General features: G+C 37.3%; 1 protein-coding gene across 4 annotated transcripts in view; it reads right to left on the bottom strand.

The window, feature by feature from the left end:
* Positions 1-3112: 3112 nt before the first annotated feature.
* glis3 (GLIS family zinc finger 3) overlaps positions 3113-22252 on the bottom strand; it is a 35127-nt gene continuing 15987 nt past the window's right edge. Inside the window, exons 1-11 of one of the 4 annotated variants that reach the window (XM_017307702.1) lie at positions 21451-21862; positions 19035-19522; positions 18094-18259; positions 16864-18007; positions 10422-10583; positions 10204-10314; positions 8673-8814; positions 8502-8574; positions 6333-6478; positions 4750-4874; positions 3113-3422 (exon numbers count right to left, since the gene is read on the bottom strand). In XM_017307702.1, coding sequence (XP_017163191.1) covers positions 4777-4874; positions 6333-6478; positions 8502-8574; positions 8673-8814; positions 10204-10314; positions 10422-10583; positions 16864-18007; positions 18094-18259; positions 19035-19413 — 2421 coding nt within the window. In that variant the 5' untranslated portion in view covers positions 19414-19522; positions 21451-21862 and the 3' untranslated portion in view covers positions 3113-3422; positions 4750-4776. Of the gene's footprint in view, positions 3423-4749; positions 4875-6332; positions 6479-8501; positions 8575-8672; positions 8815-10203; positions 10315-10421; positions 10584-16863; positions 18008-18093; positions 18260-19034; positions 19523-21450; positions 21863-22252 lie in introns of those variants that run through there. The other 3 variants (XM_017307704.1, XM_017307703.1, XM_008424255.1) reach the window with 3 other exon arrangements.

Raw genomic sequence — 22252 nt, 5'->3', positions numbered from 1 at the left:
GCGCGCAACCTTACCAGGCAGGTGGGAGGGGATTTAGGCGCACACATAGGCTAAATATATCTATATATTCCTTTAAAGAAATGTATTCCCTCAAAAATACAGATGTTTTACCCTTTTGTACGAATATGTTTCAATGATTTGGCCATTGAAACACGTTCAATATATTTTAAAACATGAAGAAAAGAAAAAAAAATATGTGCATAAGAAATTTTTGGGTGGCATAAGATTTTTTCTGTTGTCTTTTTTCCTACTCTGCTATGACCATGATTTGGTCTTTCTGATAAGGATTCACGTTATTTTTGCTTTGTGCTCCAACTATTTATGCTTATTATATTCAGAGATGGGTTATATCTAGGTACATTTACTCAATTACATTTACTTGAGTAAATGTGTTTCATTGAACACATTTACTCAAATTTACTACAAAGCAGTTGTAGGAGAAGTTTTACTTCATACTTTATTTTTTACTTTGACTTGAGGAATATTATGAAGACTCTTGAGTAAAATTTCTGGATGTTGTAACATTTACATAACTGTAACTTCAACAAACAAATATGTTTTAAATCCATGAGATACATCTAGATTTAAGGTGAGGCCTCTTGTTTGGACACAAGCTTTGTTGTCCTAAAGTTATTTCCTATCTGTTTGATGTGCTGGGCCATTTTTAGATAAAAGAACAAAACAAACAGTAGATATTTTCATTGGAAGTTATCCTCTTCTCTAAGTATTGATTTCAAAAGTTTATATTGTTATAAAACATAGTTTGCTCTGTTTGAATGAGTTATTTTAGAATTGTTATTTGTTTACACTTTTTTTCATTTTAATCTTTAAAATGCCTGAATTTTCACATATCTATATGTTATGATGACATCATTTTAAAATATTAAATCAAACATTTTGATCATTTACTCAGTACTCAAGTAGTTTTTTTCACGGAATACTATTTTACTCCTTTGTGAGTTATTTCTTGGTTGACTATTTTTTACTTTTACTTGAGTCAGAATATGTTGAAGCAGTGCCCCTCTTTCTTAAGTACACCTCCGATTATAGGATACAATAAGACTACATAATGCAAAATATTTCCAGAGTTTGCCACAGCATTCAAACATTTTTAAGAGCTCATGTGTAATTTTTACACATGAGCTCATCAATTTCACAGATGACTCATCTCTAATTGCGTAGTTTGTTATTTAGAAAAGTGAAGCTGCGTGGTGTTTTTGTGCTGTCTCCAAGCCCGAGTTTGTGATTCGTAAATATTCGTTTTTCTTTCTATTTCTTTTGAATGAATAGTTCTTCATAAGACATAAATTAAATATTTAAAAAATAATAATTTATTCCTTTTTAATAACAACCAATTAGGACATGGTAAACCCATTCATTCTTTTTCCTCTGTTCGGAAGGAGGAAAGCTCTTACTTTCACCAATTTTGTAATTTTATTCAATCTCTCCAGTTAGAGGTAATTTTCCTGATTGATAGCACTGTGGGTCCAGATTTTCACTTTGTCTGATTTTACTTTGCTCCAAAACTTGCATATTTTGTCATTGAAAGAAAATATTCACCTCTATGATTTATTTGCCAATATATTCAGATCCTCTCAAAATATCTATTTGCACATGTGGATGGTAAAAGTAAGACAATCTGGGCGGGTTGCACAAGTGGGGCTAAATATTCATGAAAAACTTTTAAACTAACAATAGCAATCAAACAAAGACACATTGTTTAGCAGCTTTATACTGACTACAAAGCCTTACCAACCACCTGTGTCTACAGCATAAGACTTTTTTATTTGATTAGCACTTGCTAAACAGATGCTTTTTGGAAAAGCTGTCGGTGTTGTTGCTAAGCAACTAGTGAAATCTATCTGAGGAATAACACTCTTGGTAAAAGATTTGAGTAAAACCATTTGTCCTTTTAGTTTTAACTAAGTGGATGTGAAAACCGAGTCCAACTGGACCCATGCAGATGGATTTTCATGTAAGAAAAGTAGAGATGGTGGCAACATATTTCAGATTTCTTAAAGGGTATTGTATTTTTGAGCCATGAAAACCTAGACAAAATGAAACCAGTAAACACAAATTAAACATATTGAGCCTTTTTATTGGTTTTAAATCTGATAATTATGAAATACACATTTATGAAATGAAACAAGCCTTTAGAGTTACAGCTGCTGAAACCTGTTTGTTTCAGGACATTGATGTCCAAAGTGTCAAGATGAAATCATTCATGGATTGTAAAAATAATTTAAAGAAAGATTCAAAATACAAATATAACTTTTACATTTTGTCTGCCCCTTACTAAACTGAATATTCAACATTTAAATGAAAATAATAAAGTAGTGTGAAAATAACTGATGGTGCAAAACATGAAGACGGGTTCATAAGTTTGCCTTTTTGAAAGGAGTACCTACAGTTTACTGATTTTTTTGGGTCTATTGGTTTCTATTTTAGTCCAGAAAGTTTTTTTTCTTTGCTGAGCAACAAGAGGAGGACACGGATCAACCTTTCTTCTAAAACAATTGCTATATTTAGGCAGGTTTGATGAAGAGACGTGCCAGAATCTGCTTTTAAGAAGTCCCTGGATGTTTCTGGACCTATTTTCTATCAAATTTAAATGAAGGCAAGTAACCTGGCTTATGAAAGATAAATGCTTTGCATTTAACATAACGTTCTTAAGGAAGAATTTAATCTATCTGCAAAAATCTTTCCCAAAATAACATCCATCTACCTGCACATGCAAGCCAAATTTTTTACTGTTCTTGAATTGCAGTCTGGGGACACACAGAATCAATTAAAGATGTGTAAATCGGTCCTGAGTTGTATTCTGAACATACCTTGCTTCAGGGAAGAAACAACCAGAACCTTAGGGACAACGGCATACCACAGCAGCCGTACCAAAATTGATTGTGGATGTTGGTTATGATGAAGAGAAGGTTTGTCTACTTATGCAGTTTGGGTATGTTTTTAAGCCAGTGTTTAAAATTGTAACTCTTACTTGAAGCGACCTTTTAAGAGCAAATACCATTTTGTGAAAAAACTTACTACGGACTTGTATAGTGCGGTGTGACTATGTGTCCAGAGCAAAGTTTTTTGACAGCTGCATTAAGGCTTTGCAGCTGAACTCTAATTCATGCAACAACAACACCAAATTTCTATTCATATAAAGAATAGAAACCCCTATTTGGAGAAGTGGGCGTATGCAGCAGAGTAAACAAGTCAAAGCAGATATTTTAGAATCTACATGAGTGCTGACGCTATTTTAGTGTTTTCAATTACAGTTTATTTCACAAGCTGTCTTTCATGGCGGTGTTTTACAGCCAGATCAGGCTTGCTGCAGCAGGTTTTAAATCCCTCTTTCAGGTCCGGGTGTGGTAAATCTCCAAGCCACTGCATTCAAGACAATTCTTCTGACCGTCCCCTCCTCACTGAATAAAACAATATAAAAATGTCCATCAGTAAAAAAAAAGAAATGAGTCACAAGTAATTAAGTTAAAATTTCTAGACAGAATTTATTTTTTAAAAAATAACACATATGAGAGTACAAATTATTTACTTCTCTTATTCAACACACCTGGGAAATCCTGTGGAACTTACAAGGAAATAATATGAATTTTGATCATTTGTTAAAATACAAACTGGAAACAACAGACTATCATTACAATTCATTATTATAACAATGTACCTTCTCTCACCATGCAAGCATAAAATGAAAGAAAAGAGGTCCAAAAATGTGAAGCATTATATAATGCTTTCATTGAAGGCCAAGCATGTTATCAAGTTTAAATAATTTGCAGTAATAAAGCATTAAAAGTCACTGGTGTGATCCCAAACAGTAATTTCCCTCATTATTTAAACACAGGAGCGCTTGTTGAACACTACTATATTCAAGCAACAAGTAATATGTATGACATTGCTGTCAAATAATAAAGGTTGTCTTGTTACTATAGTTACCAAGACACGTTTCTAAGAAAAAACTGCAATAAATCATCTCTTGCATACTTTGCTATGATTCAGTATTGATATTGTGCAAAATGCCACCTGAAAGTATTAAAGTACCTTATGCTATATCCAAACTGTGTAGGAAAGAATTAAGAAAACACGAGTAACACTTTATTTGAACGGGGGTGAATAAGACTGACATGACACTGTCATAAACAGAGGTAACTGGAAATGTTCATGACTGTCATTAAAGCGATAGAGTAATGACACTCAATGACATCTTCATTACTAGTTTACTGTGATACACTTTAACAGAGGAGGATAATTGTCTCATGACAGCAAAAGGTATGTGTAACAACAAGTGACTTGTTAATGCTGTCTTATAAGGATAACATTTTAAAATTCACCTGTTATGACATTCATGACCAGTTATAATATCTTGCTTAATGTCAAGTTGTCATAACAACGACGTCTTGGGTAATGTCACGTTGTCATAACGAAGACATTTTTGTCTAGAATAATGTCAAGTTGTCATAAAGATATTTTCAATAATGTCAACTTTGTATTAAAAGTGTCATGATTTACCGAATGACGCTTTATGACAAGAGTCATAAATATTCATGAAGACTTACTGATGTTCATGACAGATGTTATGTCATGTTTATGACAGTGTCATATCAGTCTTATTCACCCCCTTCAAATAAAGTGTTACCAAAACACGAAATTTCCGAAGGCTCGTGCACATTCTCCCATAAGTTCTTATTGTGAATTATTGATTTAAATATAAAAGAATACGAAGCAGTGCAAACCCACGACGACTGAGTAGTATTAGTAGTAGCATCACGCCTCTGTATAGATACTGGGGACCTTGTTTGAGCTGTGGTCCACCATACAGAAGTAATCCCTGGCATGCAACTCTTGAACATGGACGTCAAAACCTGCAGCAGATAGAAAACAGAAACACAGCGATCTACGTATGCAGTGTGAGAAAGAAGAACATCAAAAAGCAATAAAGTACTTGTCCTTCACTGCTTTCTACAATGTACTTTAAGCATCTCAAAGGCTATTTGTGAGGAAGTCCAGTCATGGTGATAACTGACTACTGCAGCAAAGCCTGCTTCTATAAGCATTACCATAAATACAGGAACTGAAGGAATTTTTCTTCAGGGTGAAGGAGAAAATGCCACCTTTTTATTCATGCTATTTTTAAACATCAAACATTTGATCTCGGAGAACCTTGTCAGGATCTCTGTGGCTGCTGAGTCTGAGCAGGAACATGTTTTATTTAAAGGTGGCATGCATTTGAAAGGTACTTGATTATGACTGAAAAGAAACGGTATCAGCTGCTAATGCTTATTATAAAGACGTTCTGCACAGCATAGCTGAAAAGTGATTGACAAATTATGCAAACCTTTGTACAGTGCCTTACAAGTATTCAAAGTCACATCCATAAACTTCTATGCACATAGTTTGAATTTTATGTGATAGACCATCACCAAATAGAGAATAACAATTAAGCGGGAGGAAAGTGATCCACAGTTTTCACATTTTTTTCTCAGAAAAAAATCTGAACTGTACCATATTTCTACTACATCTAGTCGGCACAGTTTTAATGTAATTGCAGACATAACCCCAAAGGTTTGGAGTCGGAAAGTTTTGCTTTTTGTTCCCAGAGTAAGATGCTGACATTAGCATACTTCACTGTTTGGACAGTGTTTTAAGGGTGATGTGCATTGTTCATTTACAAAGTCATTTGTATGAAGACCAGAAAGCTATTTTTTGTATAACCAAAGCACCTTCTTTCACATACCTGCATATTTCCAATCATGTGGCAAGCATAACAGGACTTTGTTCCTGCCACTTTTCCATAAAGGCCTGTTATGTACAGTCCGTGGTTTATAATGCAACGTCAAAATGTCCTATCATCTGAACTGTGAAACACTGCAGCACCACTGGCCTCTCCTAAGATTAATCTCCACTTTGCTTGACCTGTCAGTTTGAAATGGATGCTCATGCCTTTGTAAGTCTGCCATACTTTATGCAGCTTTACTCTTTACCCGTCTGATGTGTTCTGTGATCTTCATGATGCTATATGTTTACAAATGTTGTCTGAGCAAACTACAGAGGGCTTCATAGGTAAACTGTATTTATGAAATTATACACATGTGGATAAATAAGGGTCACTTGAGCAGGCAACTGGTTGTACTCAATTATTTATTTAGTAGCGTCAAAGTAAGTGGAAGTGAACACAAATAATGCTAAATTTTCCAACATTGTTGTGACAAAATGGGACAAAAGAGGATGTGAATACTTTTGCAGGACACTGTAAACGGACTCTTTAGATATTTTGAGTGTGTGCATTGAATATTTTTTTTTAATTTTAAGACTAGGAGTACCTGGGCTCTGATCCATCACATCAGGAGGCTGGCCAAGTTGCTTCAAATCACAGTTGTTCAGCAGCACCTGTCCGCTGGGAGGAAGAGGGTGGCAGGTGGAGGAGGAAGGCCCGGAGGAGTCCCTGGAGATCAGCTCATCAACAAACCTGAAGTATTTCAAGCTTGAGTAAATGCTACTTCTCGTTGAGAATAAATATTTCTTACACAACTTTGAACATATTTCAAACCTCTCCAGTTGGTCATTATTATAAGGAAACATTATCAAATACAATATCATATGTGGAAACTTGGATTGAAATGATCATGGTTTTATATATGGTAAAACTATATCAACGTGTGGAGAAACAGTACAGCTCTTAAAGTCAATATTAACATTCAGCAAAAATGCCATATTTTTGTGAAAAAACATCATTCAATATTCAGGATCTGACATAAAAGAAATGCATGAAAAATAAATACAATAAGCTGTCAATCAATTAACTCCACAAATAGAAAATAATGTATTACAATCCAAAATTATAATAAAAATTGTGTGTTAATATCATCATTTCATATTTTCTGTGAAATAAATCCATCATTAGTTAATTTAAGCTGCCAACAAAGCACAACAAAGAGACCCCAAAATCTGATTGTTGCACAGCAACTTCATTATTTGTCCCGCCCAGTTACTTTGATTAGCAAGCCTGAAAGATAAAAAAAATAAATCCTGTCCAGCAACACCTGAATTTGGAGTAATTTCATACATACTGTGTTATTAACATTTTTTTATATTTCTATTAATTGTTTCCACTTGATAGGTTATTCAAATTTAAGATGTATTTTCTAAACTTTTGCAAGTCCGTTTTTGGGCGTATTTTCAGATTTGCAAAGAGGAGCGAACTCCAGTCAGATCACATCTAATCCTTGCAAACAGCTTTGAGAATTAGTTTTAGTGCATTTGATAAACCGGTGGCACAAAACGTGACTGCTGCAAGATTTTCTCTACACAGTGTTCAAGAGAAAATGTATTTAAAAAGAAAAACCTCTCTGGTTTTTAATGTCGAAATGCACTTTATCTGATACAAACTCTTACTCCATTTCTTCACTTTACTTTTAGCAGAAAGGTTATCCTGGAAAATTTAAATGTGCATATTTGTTAAGCACTACTGAAAAATCAGGCATTACTTTAAGATAAATCTGTATTGCTTAAAATGATACAGTAGCTGGTATTGATTTTTCAAGGCTACATGCAAATTAGATGAATTTTAAGGTAAAGTTTTAGACAAAACACCGACTGAGAAACACTGTCAAATTAAAATAAAAAAATCCAGCAAAGATTTTTCAACTGATTTAACAACTAAAAGAGTAATTAAAGCCTTCGCTCATTGGAGCATAGATGGCATTTTCTAGATTTTATGATTCACTCATGGAATTCCCCGGCAGCTCTTGGTGGTGGCTATAGCATCCATTGATGGGAGCGGCTGAGACCAATGAGGCAAGGCGAGGTCTGCTCTCACAAGCCGATTGTCTGCTCGGACGTCCCGCAGGGAAAGCTTTGGCCCACCGCTGGCCGGAGAACAATTTGAACCATTGAGGAGCCGTAAGCATCTGGCTTCTCACGAGGACAAAAAAATCCTTCATTAGGTTCTTTGAAGAGAAGAGTGACTGGAGAGGCATTTTACCCAGGTTGAAAAGTGACTAATGTTTGTGGCATTTAAATGTGAAAAGCTTTTTCTTGTAGCATCCACTGCACATACTCGCAAAAAGCAAAAGCACAAACAGTAATTTAATTGTTGAGTGGCGGCTCCTGTTCTTGATGTTTTGTTGCTGCTGTCTTTTACTCTCAGTTAGACTCTTAATTAATTAGTTGTGTGAATCGTGTGGATTGTAGTTTGTTGTAACGCATGCATGTTTTGTATGTCTATTTAAAACAAGCTGGACTCGAACATGAGACCTTGTGTCTCGATATGATTAACGTGCATCAAGGTGAAATGAAATGGAAAAAAATAAGGAAATCCATTTTTTTTAATGCAAGAACAAATAAGTGGATTTTTGCAAAAACGGATTATTTTAATCAAGTTTGGAGCCTTGACACCATGACAACCATTGTTTGAGTGGTTTACTCCCTCTTAGTGAAAACGTAGCAAATGTATTGAATATAATAATGATAAAAATAAATACAATTTTTACCTGTAGTTATCTGGCATGGAGAACATCTGAGCCAAGCAGGGACTGTGATAAGGATCCTGTCCTTGTGTTGCACCTGAGGAATAGGAATTACAGACACCTCAGAACTGTGATGTTTTTATTTTATTTCTCATATTAAATGCATTTATGCGAACATGCAAAACTTTGACGTACAGCAGTATGTCTCATGAGACGCACCGAGAGCTGGGTTCAAGCTGTTGTCTAGCCTTGCCGGCGGGGAAATGTCGGGATGTAGAGGGTGAATGGTCAAACAGTCAGCCAGTGTTCCTTGGGCTGCATCGGTGGAAGATTTCATCTACAGAAACGACACAAAAGGCTAAAAATAAACAAATATGGGCAGCAGAGACACTGACAGAGAGTTCACTACATCACTATTGTTCTATTTGTGTTCTAATGTTACGTCATTTTCAATTTTCTACTACTTCTGTAAATAATCCCGCTGATGACAGTCATTAAAAGGGTCCACGCCCCCTCCTGTAAGATTATCTGCCAGTCAGCTGTCTGCATTGGCAAAATCATTCCAGGCGCTGAAATGTAGTAGCTAAGGTAATCACATCTCTTTATTAAGCATTACAGACTTGAAGACACCTAAAAAAGTTCTTAAATGTTACTTGCTATACAAAGTTTTCTATTGTCTACCAGAAGATGTTTTACTCCGAAAACCCATTTATTGCATATTCATTTTTATATTATTTAATTACTAATTAATGAAAAAATTGTTCATCAGATGTAGCAAGAATCCAGAAGCATAAGTTTAGGACAATCTAAACAGCATTCTCAAAGATTCACACTTTTGTGATAAACATGCAAATTTCCATAGAATTGTAACTCTTAGAGCATGTTGGAATTTTCTTTGTCCATTATTTCTTTAATCTTTATGTATGAAAGTCAAGACATGTATTTTTTTTTTACTCTATGCTTTCAGCAAACACTAAAGTTATTTGTGCAGAAGGCAATAAAAAATGTTCATATCACACAGATTTTATTTAAAAACATCTTTGAAATTCGCTAACTTATATTTAAACTAACAGAAAAATGTATCTCTGCAAATCCTCATGATTTTTGTTGGCATCTTCGATGACACACACCTCAAAATGAAAAACCTTTTCTCACTAACATGCAAAAATCCTAATAGCAAAATTGCGCTACTGTAAAGTGCAACTCTTAATGGAGTGACTCTCAGAGGGAAAACACTAAGACAAACAACATTACTCAGTAATTTTGTGAGACCAATTTATGCACACTTCTGTTAATCTAAGTGTGCATAAATTGACAAACTTGGCTGCAAGTCATTTCCATCTAACCGCATGCACACCTTTAATTAAAGATAATGATCATCTGTGTACAGTTAAGTTGCAGAGGTAAGTGAGTGGGATGAAAAGCCTGTCACAGAGCTAATTAGGATGAAGGAAAGCACAATAAAATGAAATGTGTCACGTTCTGTATGTAAGAGAGGTTTATTTCATGTTCACGGCTGTCATGCTACCGAAGTGAAACCCGTTTCTAAAGCTTAACTTCAAACAGCAAATTCCTGAGATCCTCTACAAAAACAGCCCAAGGATTTTCATTCAGTGACCACAACGTTTGAATTCCCTGTCCTTCTACTGCTTATATAATCCATAAAAAAAAAAAAGAAAAAAATCCCATCTGCTTTATTCTGCAATTTTAGCATTAGGGTACTCACCTTCTTCCGTAACTGCCGCTCTTTGGTAGAATGAGACTTCATGTGTTTCCTCAATGAACTGGGGTCAGTGTAGCGTTTTGCACAGCCAGGCACCTGGCAGGCATATGGCTTCTGCACAACCACAGACACATAAACCCAGACGGTGAACACTTTCTGATCCAAAGAATCAAAACAACATCTCTAATTATATCGTGTGATTGTGATGAGGCACCACTGACTGTGTCCAGGTGTGTTCGCTGGTGTTTAGCTCTGTCGCTCGAGTTGCTGAAAGCCTTGTGGCACCCTGGGTGCTGACACAGATAGGGTTTCTCCCCTGTGTGGCTGCGCAGGTGAATCTTCAGGTTTTCAAGTCGAGAAAAAGCCTTGCTGCAGCCTTCAAACTGTGACAGTGTAAACATAAAATGTGGTTAAAATGAGTCCTGCTTATAGACTGGCAGCTTGTAAAAAGTAAAGATTTGAAACAAGTCTCATTAAAATGAAAGGTGTTGTTATAAAATGAGGCCTAAATTGTAAAATGCCAAGTTTGCAGAAAAAAAAGTCACTTATTGTTCCTTGCACAAGTATTCACATATGCTAACACACTTTGTTTCAACAGATTAGAACCACAAGCAACATATTTTGTTAGAAGTCCACGTGAGTGAACATGCAACCTGCAGCTCTGGATTGGGTTGCTCTGTTTTTTTTTTTTTTTTTTTAAATGAAAAACAGTGTAGACGTTTTGCTCTTGATGGAAAAACGTCTACGCTAATGGTCTATGGCAGAGGTTCTCAAACTGTGGGGTACGTCCCCTAGGGGGGCGCCGTGCCATTGCAGGAGGAGGGCGGGGGGAGCCGTCTGGATGAAAACAAAAAAACAAAAAAACAAAAATATGATCGCTGTATGCGCTGGGTTTTTACCTGAGAATGGCCAACTCTCTGTTATTCCTCTGTCAATTTGATACAGCCGGGGTTTCCGCACTTCCCATATTTGTGTCCTCTGTCACTTTTATCAGCACTTAAAACTGTTTCATTCGTTGTTAACATGTCGTAACCTGTTTTTCCGAGCTGCCTTTAAACGCAACATGAGCGCTACAACGCACGCGCTGTGTTTACACCTGTGCCGCAGTCAAGGAGACCTGCTGCTGCTGCGCAGAGCTACGCAGGTGTGTGTTAGAATCATGGCAGCAAAGCAGCAAAACGCAAAGAACTTTTCGCAGTTTTCCCCCCAAACTAACCGACTGTTGAGTAAAGCTGCTGGATGCAGGTAAAGATGACTAGCTATCAATACAGCACCTTAAGCTTGTTAACAAGTAGCGTGTAATCTACTGGTGTTGTCTATGTTCAGCTACGATTCAGTTTGCCCCCCAAAAAGTTGACAGGCAGTATAACAGGCAGTCTGTTATACTCAGCCAGCTATTTGGTTGAACGACAAATAGCTGTTTTCTAGCTGTAAATGTTTTCTCCATTTTTAAAGAAAAAAAAAACTTTTATTTTGGTTTCACAATGAAACTGCGTTTTTACGGTATACTTTTGAAAATAAATCCACTATTAAGAAGGTTTGGTATCTCTAGACCAGTGGTTCTTAACCTTTTTTGAGATACCGAACCCATATGCGCATTCACTGAACCCTAGTGATAAATATATAGGCTATATATTTTTTTCCAAATTCAAGACATATGGGTAACAAGATCACTAAGTCTTCTTAAAAGGTAGAGTCTCTGAGAACAGTTCTTCAAAATATAATCAGTGTTTTCAGCAAAGTTGAGCTGACTGTCTAGGAACGACCAAAGGTATTTAAAATTTGCCACAGTATCAACAGGTTGGCCATCGAGAGAAACTGGAATCACTTTAAGGTCTTGTTTAGATCATTTAATTAGCTCTACATTCTTAAGACAATGAAAAATTAATAAACAAGACTTCGCGGTATTCTGATTTAGTAATGTAATTATATTAATTGTGTTACCACCCCCACGCCACTAGAGGCAGTAGCAACCCCGAAAAGATGCAACTATGGAGCAGATTTAGAAGTACACAGAATTTGGTAAAAACGGTGAGCTTTGCTGAAGTAATTAAAGCAAGTGATGGCAAAGCGGGGCGTATCATCACAACTTTACACAAGTGCGTCTTTACCTCCGCGGCTGAGGCTCCGCCGAACCCATGAGACCGACTCATCAAACCCCTGGGGTTCGATCGAACCCGGGTTAAGAACCACTGCTCTAGACATATTGTAACTTGATTGTACAAGGACAAGATTACTTTTTGGACTAAAAAATGTTTCCAAAATCTATGAAAGACCAACACAAATCGTCCATAAATGAGATGTGAAGGGATACAAAATGTACCCATTTTAAACTGATACCCCCCAAATACAACTTGGTTCAATTAATCTCAGTACAAATGCAGGTGTTATGTGAAACCTACAGAGGTTAGATAACACAATACTTTGCAAGGCACAGTAGTGTTAGGAGGCATCTACAGCATTGTTGCCACACATGTACAGCTAAACCCCACATCCCTTCTGACAGGATCAGATTTAATAAAAAAATAATAATTTCTGACTAGAAGTAATGATAAGTTTTTGCAGTGGCTAACCTAGCAAATAATCTAAATCAGTTTGGAAGCATGGATAATGTAAGGCTTTACTGTTTGTTTTTACAGTGATATGTTTCAGCTCAATGTTTCAATATGTTTCAATATAACTGGCGAATTTGGTTACAAAGAAGTTATTTCAGAGTTTAGATTTGACCAAAGTCAATCTGACCCAAACTTTTCACGTTTGCATTCTGACCAGCAGGGGTCAGTGTTTAAACATGCATAACCACAGCTGCATTTTGTTGTTAACCATACATCTTACATCACTTTGACAGCATTTGGCAGCTACGAATTATGAATAAATAAACAGCAACGTTTAGTAAGCTAATAAATATGAATGTTTTCTGTAAGACTGATAAGTACTTTAATGAATGACAGCACCATACAGAAGGTCTTATGTGGGCTGTCTGGTGTTTGAGGAAAATATTCCAGTCAACATAAGTGGTTATCTCATCATGTGACCAATGACTTCATCCCTAAAACATGCAAATCATTCAAAGCCTTTTCTCCTAAGTCCAGAGTCATGTTGCCCTCTTCCTGGGGGGTTAGAAGGGGTGGTTTGTGACGGGAATCTTTTTTTTTTGTCCTAATGAAGCCTCATGGTCAAGGAGCATGTCTGATATTGTTATTCTTTCTCCAGGACTGGATTCCTCACATTCTTATATCTCTTGGTCATAACTGCCAGAAATAAATGAACTTTTTTTCCCTCACAGAATGAGAAATTCTTGCCATTCTTTCTCAACACAACAGTAATTTTTGACTGAAAGAAAAAAAAAATCAAACAAGCCAATCTTGTTTTTGCAATAAATTGCAAAAACAGATTTTTACTTCAATTCCAGGAAAGGTATTTACATGGTCCAATCATAAGGTTTGTAAAAAAAAAGGTTCAGGAAGAATTCCAAACAGTTGGTGGAAGTGGAAATTAATTTGGAAACATGAAACAGAAAATAGAAAATATGTAAAACGTTTCATACATCTCTTGTGTGAAAAATCTTGGTTCATGTCGTCTATTTCTAATAGCACTATAAAGGCCTTGCAATAATGGCTGAATTAGGGCAAGACGACAACAACAACAGGAAAAAGACACCTGCCTGAAGCAATGCAAACATAGATAAATAGCCTCTAAACACCAAAACTGGACTGAACTAACTTAAAACTAAAACCCTGGCAGCAATCCAGCCAAGTCCAGAGGTAGATAGCTGTGTCCCTCTCCGCTTCTCTGTGTCACAAAGCTCTCCTGAGGAGGGCTTTTTGCTGTGCCACAAGGGATGTTTAGGATTGAAAAGAAAGCGGTGCGGCTCCTCAGTCTCACAGCCAACTTCTGACAGATCCTGGCAGGTACTCACACCCCAGCTGAACAATGACAGCTGCAATCTGTGCCAGCAGACTCTGTCTGGTGCCCGGTTCGGCTTTGAGGTCACTTCAACACCCTGTTAGGCCAAATTTTTTGTGCCTTTTTTTTTATCTCTCTGTTTGTGAAACTCTTTTAACTACACATACTTTCTAGGTATTAGGTAATACTAGAAAATTCAAATATCTTTTACAATTTCTCAAGATAAAATTGGAAGGCCTCTGAGGATTTCATCATCTGAAACACTGACCCACAGGCAGGGTGCAACAGAAAAGATGCTAACAGTTACTGAACAAAAACGCATCAAGGGGCTTGTCAACAAAGCGCCGTTTCCGAGGCGATATCAATGATCGCATAGATGGTATTCTTGGATCTGCTGTTTCTCCGAGCTTGTCAGTGTCAGTTTATTTACAAAGCACATTTAAAACTTCACTGGGTGGAGAATAAAATGAGAAAGAAAGGAAAGATTAAATGTAAATTGAAATACGACAAAAAACGTTAGAGGCAAATTAATCATGGTAAGCTTTCTGTGAGGCATTAGCTCACACACTGCGGAAGCACAAAGTCTTACAAAGTATTTTTAGTCTAGTTTCTAGTGCAAATATCTTAGTACAGTTGAAATAAGACTAAACTAACTCACATTAATTTTTTTAGTAAGATACAGTGGGTTGTTTTAAGTCATCACACTTACAAGAAGATATTATTTCCATAAGTGAAAATAATTTCTCCACTTACAAGTGAATATACTTTGGTACCAGTATAAATGTACTGGTACCAAAATACTAGTACAGTAGTACTAGTACTTAAAAAATATATATATTTACAAGTTGTCTAAAATTCACATTTACCCTCACAGTGATGAGTATACCTGTAAAACTATTGTTGCTTAGGTTACCTAAAACAAACTGGTGAGTAACGGTTGTATTTTTAAAACGAAACTGATTGTTGACCAGATTGTGGGATAACAGCACAAGTCTTAGCCTGCCCCATATGTCCACTGTGAAACAAGAGCTACTTATTGTGTTGGTGGCACAATGTGCCTCATATACCATACTGCAGCCCTATAGCTGTCATCTATTTACTTAAAAAATATATACATATTTCTACATTTTAAAATAATTTATCTTCTTAAAATAAATTTTACTCATGGGGAAAAAATGTCTAAGACATGCAAACTGCTTCAAAATGTAAAAAAAAAAAGAAAAAAGAAAATGACTGTGGGTAGCCTGTGTAAAAGCTTTTCTTTTCCTGCTTAGGTGTTTTCTGGAGAAACAACTACAGGTTCAAATTCTCCTTTTGGCAATAAGCTGCAGCCATAAATGTTTCATCACCGAATGATTAAAGGGAGCCATCCAACAGCGGCAGCTGCCATGGCAACAGAGCCAGTTTCAACTAATAAGTGAGTATTTTGGAGCAGAAGGTCGACTGCAGGTATGCATGATGTTAATATTTAACTTGTTAAAAGCATCAATGTACTAAACCATGTTTAGCCGATGACTTGTTAATTACTCATCCAAGTCAGAAGTGGGAGTGAGGAAAAGACAACACATTCTAGACGTATACGTGTCTAAGAAATAAACTAGTTCCACTATTGTGCATGTCAAACAACCTTTACGATGCAAAGAGACATTTTTACGCTGATAAAATTTGTCTAGAGATGCAAAACCTGCATAACCCCCTAGGCAAGGCAACACAGATTTATTGACCTAGCACTGTGCATACGCAAATCCGTCTATGACTTTATGTTCTTTAAAAAAACAAAAAAACAAAACAAAGGAAAAACATTTTATGTATTGTTAAGACCGAAAAATAACGTTATACTAAACAACAATGTTTCCAGTTTTAAAGGAAAAAGAGGACAAAGGACAAATTAAGGAAGGACATAACCCCATGCATGGTTACACTTTTTTGGTTTTTGTTTCTCATGTCTTGTTCTATTATTTATAGTAATTAAGATGTAATTAAATGCACTAATTGTTGTGCTTAATTGAAAGGGATCTGTTAAATGCAAGCAGGATATCTAAACTTTAGAAATGAAAATATTTGTATTTTAATACAACTTTTAAACTTTTTTTTTCCTGTAGAAAACTTTTAATTACCTTGTGCAAAGACGGTGCAATGTAAAAAAAAAAAAAAAAAAAAGAAGCTTGCTTTGCTTTATCTCCCCATCTGAAACATTTTAAAATAAACTATCTCTGTTGCCAAAGGGGCATCACCTTCCCAGGACAGCAGCCAAGCTTTTCGGGCTCAGTCCTGGCAAACCCTTTGGTTGCAGACAACCACAATAGCTTGCAGAGGCCCAGTGAGTATTGCCAGAGCTGCAGTGCAAGGCCTCTTTTGTGCTTATTTAATAACTATATAATTGAGTTAACTCCCATGCCAATTATCACAGAGCTCTGCTAATTGCCCCAGGGCTTAAGTTAGAATCGGACTGGCCATATTTTAAATGAAGACCTTTCCCAAATGTCATTTCACATGAGGGTAGTCACCCTAATAACGATTTTTTTTTGGCAGCCTTCAAATAGACACTGTAGCGTTAATTTCTTCATAGTGAAGCGAATTTAGCGAGGTCCGCCATTTATCATGCTTCTGTGTTGTCGGCATTCAGTTATATCGTCTCACAGGGGAGCAAAACCTTTTCAGCTGATTGAGTGTTTTCAGACAACAATCAGAAACAAGGAGAATGCAGGTGTGATTTCAGCAGAATGAAAATGCAAGAGAAAGATATGTAAGGTATACCGAGCATTTGTTGGGTTTCTCTCCGGAGTGGACCCTCATGTGGATAAGAAGCTTGTATCTGGCATTGAATGGCTTAAAGTTTCGTGGACAGCCAACCCAATAGCACGTGAAGTCCTCTGCCTTTTGCTGGTCCACGTGCAGCTTCTCTATGTGCCTTACCAGCTCCTCCTTTTGGTCGTAAACTGCAGTGCAATCCAGCCACCTGCAGCAGTGGGTGCCGCAGTCCTCCGCCTCCCCTTCCTCCTCCTCCAGCATGGGAATCTGTGGTAAAAAGCTGACTCCGTGCCTGTGTGGAAACATGGGAGATTGCATGGCAGTGTTCTGAGACTGGGCCTTCATTTTGCAGTGGTATCTGGAAGGGTTTATGTGATGATGCGAGTGGTAAGGGGGAGGAGGCCCATGTGGAACGGCGGCTTCTTGGACCCTCGTCAACGACGCTGTCTCTGGCTGCAACGGTGGTAGAATGCAGTTAGACATTTGGCTGCAACTCTCTGAAGTCTTTTCCAGGAACCCTTCTTCATGTGAAAGGCACTGCGGCCCCACCATCATGTTAGCCATCTGGTTCTCCAGGCCCCCTCCCTCGTCAAGCACCTGCATACGGCCACACTCTGACAGCAGGGTTAATGCTTGGGTAGGGCCCGGCACGCTGCATGGATGGTGGTGGGGTATACAGCGACCTTTCACTCCTAAGAAATGACCATATCCATCAGAGTGAACAGGAGAGAGGGTGAGATGGGATGACGGAGAGCTGCGAGAACCGTTGATGTAAGCCACAAGCGACGTGGGCGAAGTCCGTATAATGCTGTTAAAGTCAATCCCCATGACGTCTGACAATGGCGACGTGGAAAGCGCTCTCTTCTTCGCATGAGATTGTCTCGGGCTTCCAGCCTCAGCAGCAAAAAGATACGAGGGCAGGGAGGCAGAGGCGCTTGTTTCTCCTGACGCGGTGGTGCCCGACATGGCCGTGCCGGGGGAGAGGCTGAGTTGTTCACCGCCCTCACTGGCTTGGGCGCAGCTCTGAGGTAGTCCCACGGGGGGGAGCACACGGTAGCCATATGCCCAGTCCTGTTTGCTACTAAACACAGACTGGGTTTCAAACAGGCTGAGGGTGGTGGACGCCAGGGATTCTCTGGAAAATAAGGACCTGAAAAAGATTCCTGTTTGCTTTAGAAATAATATCAAATCTTGTGAGGGCCTCATACAATGGCATAACACTGAGATATCGCTCACCTGGCATCGTTGTGAGAAAATGGCACACTGTGAGAGGACGGAGGCCGAAGTCTCGCAGGAAATGTTGGCACTGAGAAAGCACTTATAGGACTACTGGTCACTGTTAGGTTAACACCCGCTGCCGGACCAGAGGCATCAAATGTGGATCCAGACACTGCAAAATCAGCTGGAGACAATCCAGAACTTTAAAAAATAACCTGGGTTATACTGCACTAGAGCATATAAGTTTTGGGGACAAAATTAGATAAAAACCAAACTCAAAAGCACTTAGCCATCAGCAGATCTTAACTGTGCAGCTATGAGCTATGAAATAACTGTGAACCACACTGGAAATTATAGGTCTTCAGTGTTGTTTGAGTAGCATGCATTGAATTTAGTCTATTTTATTCTAATGCCCCTAAACATAGAGAGCACACAGATGAGGGATGAAGCTGCAGAGATGCTTTGAAAAGCTTTGAAAAAGACATGGCCATTATTCTAAAGGAGATCATTGTTCCAAAAAGACCCCTTGTAACTCCAGAGTAGCTGTAGAGATGCTCAGCTCAGGTGGATGAAGCTGTAGACAGGTCTAAGTTGAGTAAAAGAAGTTACTCTATTGAGATGAGAACATTGAACTTTAAGTGCTCTGTAAAAAAAAAAAAAAAAAAAAAAAACAACATATGGGTGATGGAAAACAAATACTCCACATCACCCTGAAACCGTGCAGAGACATGGAAAGTGTCCAATATTAGTAGGGATTTTTTATTTATTCAAATAAAAACACATAAAACCCCAATGAGATGCAGGGTAAGAAAATGTGAGAAGTTTAATGAGTTTGAATACTTTTGTAAGGCAGTGAAAAGCTTTAAAATGCTGTTTTTGAAAATAAAGTAACACCTAGATTTTACTCACACAAGCATTTTTGCAAGACATTTTCATCCTTTCAAGTTTTGTTTTTTTACCTTTGACACTGTAGATAGAAGAGTTTAGGAGTTTTGCGTTCCTGGCAGTTGTCTTAGTTGTGCTCTGAAGTGGAAAAGCGGGTATTTGCTCTGGGTTCCCGGGTGGCACCGTTAAAGTTTTCCCATTGGTCAACACTTTTCTGCGGAGGCTCAGGTTAGGGAGGACAACATGGCCCTCATTTTGGTTTCCAAAAGCTAAAGAATGGATGCTTCTGCTTTTTGCTTTCTCCGTTCTGCCTGTGGACGACCTAAGTCCGGCTTGTTGAGGTGAGGAAGACAGGGGTATCCCGATGGTCTGGGACTGGTGGCCTCTGATTGTATTCAGTGATGGAGGAATGCTGCAGGGAGACACCAGGAGCTGGCAACCTTTTCCACTCATGGCTGAGGCAGATTCGGCAAAGGATCTGCGCTCATGAAGAACTCTTATTCCCACAGCTGTGTCTTGAGAAGATGGTTTTATATCAAAGATGGGTGTCCAAGGGTAATGCCTTCAAATATACAAAAAAGTTTAAAGAAATAATCTCAAAAAGGACAAATAAATCAAAAATTGAGTATACACAATAAATCCATTCAGTATGTAAATAAAAATAAGAAATGTTCATAGTCTTGAAAATGATGCAATTTAGTTTTAATTAATTTCCAAATCGGGATGCATATGGAAAAATCGAAATTGAACTGAATGCAGAGAAAATCTTTTAAATTCTTGTCTAAAAGATAATAATTTGAATGTAAAAAAATATATGAATATTTTTACTCTATTTACATTAGTTTGTCATATCACAACTTTTTGGCAAACTCATTGATCGCTTTGGTTTTTTGAATTACTAAGTCATAAACACTATATTCTGAATTGAAAAAGGAGCCGTTATTTTGTCGTATCCTTAAGGTTTTACACCAACTCCATGTTGTAATCTTCAGGACTTTTTTGTCTCATTTTGGAATTTGTCCCTCTTTAATTTTCTTATTTTGCTCATTCAATTCTTCTGTTATTGCTCTGTCATATTAAATTTCTGCTCTGAGTTGTGGTTTTTGGTTTTGTGTGTTTTTGCGTTGATCCGTGTTCCTGGTTTATTTTAGAACTGCTCCATAAACTGTGTATTCAGTTATGGTTTCCCGATGCTTCTGTTTCTAAATGTCTCATTTTCGTTTGAATTTGGATTAATACTTTTATTAAACCTGTTCGTTGGGTTTCATGCATTGCACTGTGTTCTGGTTTCAGTGATTTTACTTCCCTGTGTGTTCCATCTGCCACTTCTCCTTCTTCCAGGTTCAACATCAGCTACTTGCCTTCCCACACAGTTGCACCCTGTTTATAATCAACCACCTGCTCCTGGATTAGTAATCACACTTTGTGGTGACTGTAGGTTTTCACCATGTTCTTGAAGTTTCCTAATTGGAATTTCTGTCCTGTTGCAATTTGTTTTTTGATTTTGCTTCCTCAAAAAAAAAAACAACAAAAAAAAAAACAATACACTTGAACAAAGTTTGATGTCTTTGCACTGGCACCTTTTCATTTTAGAATTTGTTCTCATTCTAACTCAATGTTTCCCAACTCTGGTCTTCAGTGCACACTGTCCAGTATATTTGGTTGTTTCCCTTATTTAAGATATCTGATACAGATGATTGCAGTTCAGCAAAAGCCTGTTAATCACCTATCAACTGAAATTATATGCGTTTGAAGTAGGGAAACATCTGACACATGCAGGGCAGTGTGTCTTTTCGGACCAGGGTTGGGAAACACTTCCCTAAAAAGCCCTAACATAACATCAGACTTTAACTTAAGCTCGTTTCTCCATGACAGGAATTATTAAAGACATATTCCAACTCAAGACCTCAAGTCCTTGTTAAAGTCTGCTGTTAGCTCCAGGGTCCAAATATAACTGGATCACTTTTTTCAGACTTTTATACCTGGAAAAAGGTTCCTTTTGTTTATGTTGTCTTGAGAGTGTTTACTCGTTTAAAGAAAAAAAACAACAAAAAAAACGGATGACTTTTTTTTATAACTCTTGAAATATTTGCATGATTGTCTGATGGGTTTAATAAGTAAAATAAAACCATGTTTTAACTGTAACACTGTGTGGTATATTGTGATGTTGCCTGTGAAAAGACGCTACATCATTCAAATTAATCACTTTTTAATTATCAAATTCAAATTCGAAGACGGGGCGCATAATAAAGTCCGACTGCCTGAAAATCAACATATCATTAAGAACCTCAAGGTTCATAGCTGTTGATACCAACAGCTATGAACCGATTTAGAAAACGGAGTCCTAATTGGTAACGGTGGCATGGAACATTTGTGAGAACTCACAAGCAAGTTAATTGTACGTTTTGTAGCCTGATACATATCTGCAAAACTTTTATTAAAAAAAAAAAAGACTATTTATCACCGCGTCATTGTGACGCATCAACTTACTTGCAATGAGCGGACACTGTTCCCCAAACTGACCGGACCCTTCAGTCCTCCGAGTTGTTCACTTTATTCTCATTTCTGGTGTTTCTTGCCGAGTTTTTGATAAGTGAGAAAAAAAGTTGAGCCGGTTAGAAATCCCTCCGCAGCTTCCCCGCGATCCTTTTCCTCTGTTTCCAGGAACAACTTTTTTCTTTCTTTTTTTTTTTTTGCTTTCTTGCGTCCCGATTATACTTTTGCCCTTGGCGCGGCTGTATGTGCACTACGTCATCTCAAGTGCACTTCAAGAGTAGATCATTAAGTTTCTTTTTTTTTTTTGCTGTGTTAGTTTAGTTAGTGTGTATGACAGAGCTCCTCATCCTAAACGCAAACTGCAGGTTTATTTACAACTCTGATGCACCTTCAAACTTTGTGAAACTTCCAGATCAGAATTTATAAAGTTTTTAACACATTTTTTTTTTTTTTACTTTTATACACGAATAAAGCTAATTAGGGGGAATATTTTCACCTTTCACCACAAATTACGAAAGGTATTTTCACCTTTAAAGTTTTCCTCTGCTTCTCTTTTGTTTCAAACCATCAAACTAATTTTTACATCACAGATAACCTGGGTAAAATAGCAATAAAAAACATTTATTTAAAGAGTTTTATGGAAGTGGGGGAAAAGCTATCCAAAACAAACTGGCCCTTTGTGAAAAGTAATTCAACTGTCTGACCTTTGTGATCAAGAATTCACTTAAAGACAACCTGTTTGTCAACATGGAGGTTAAAAGATCTAATTTAGAAACACTCATGCTTATCTAAAAAA

This window comes from Poecilia reticulata, linkage group LG12 (assembly GCF_000633615.1).
Source record: "Poecilia reticulata strain Guanapo linkage group LG12, Guppy_female_1.0+MT, whole genome shotgun sequence".
Lineage (NCBI taxonomy): Eukaryota > Metazoa > Chordata > Actinopteri > Cyprinodontiformes > Poeciliidae > Poecilia > Poecilia reticulata.
Note: the sequence above shows the minus strand (reverse complement) of the source record. Positions and strands in the feature narration are given on the sequence as shown.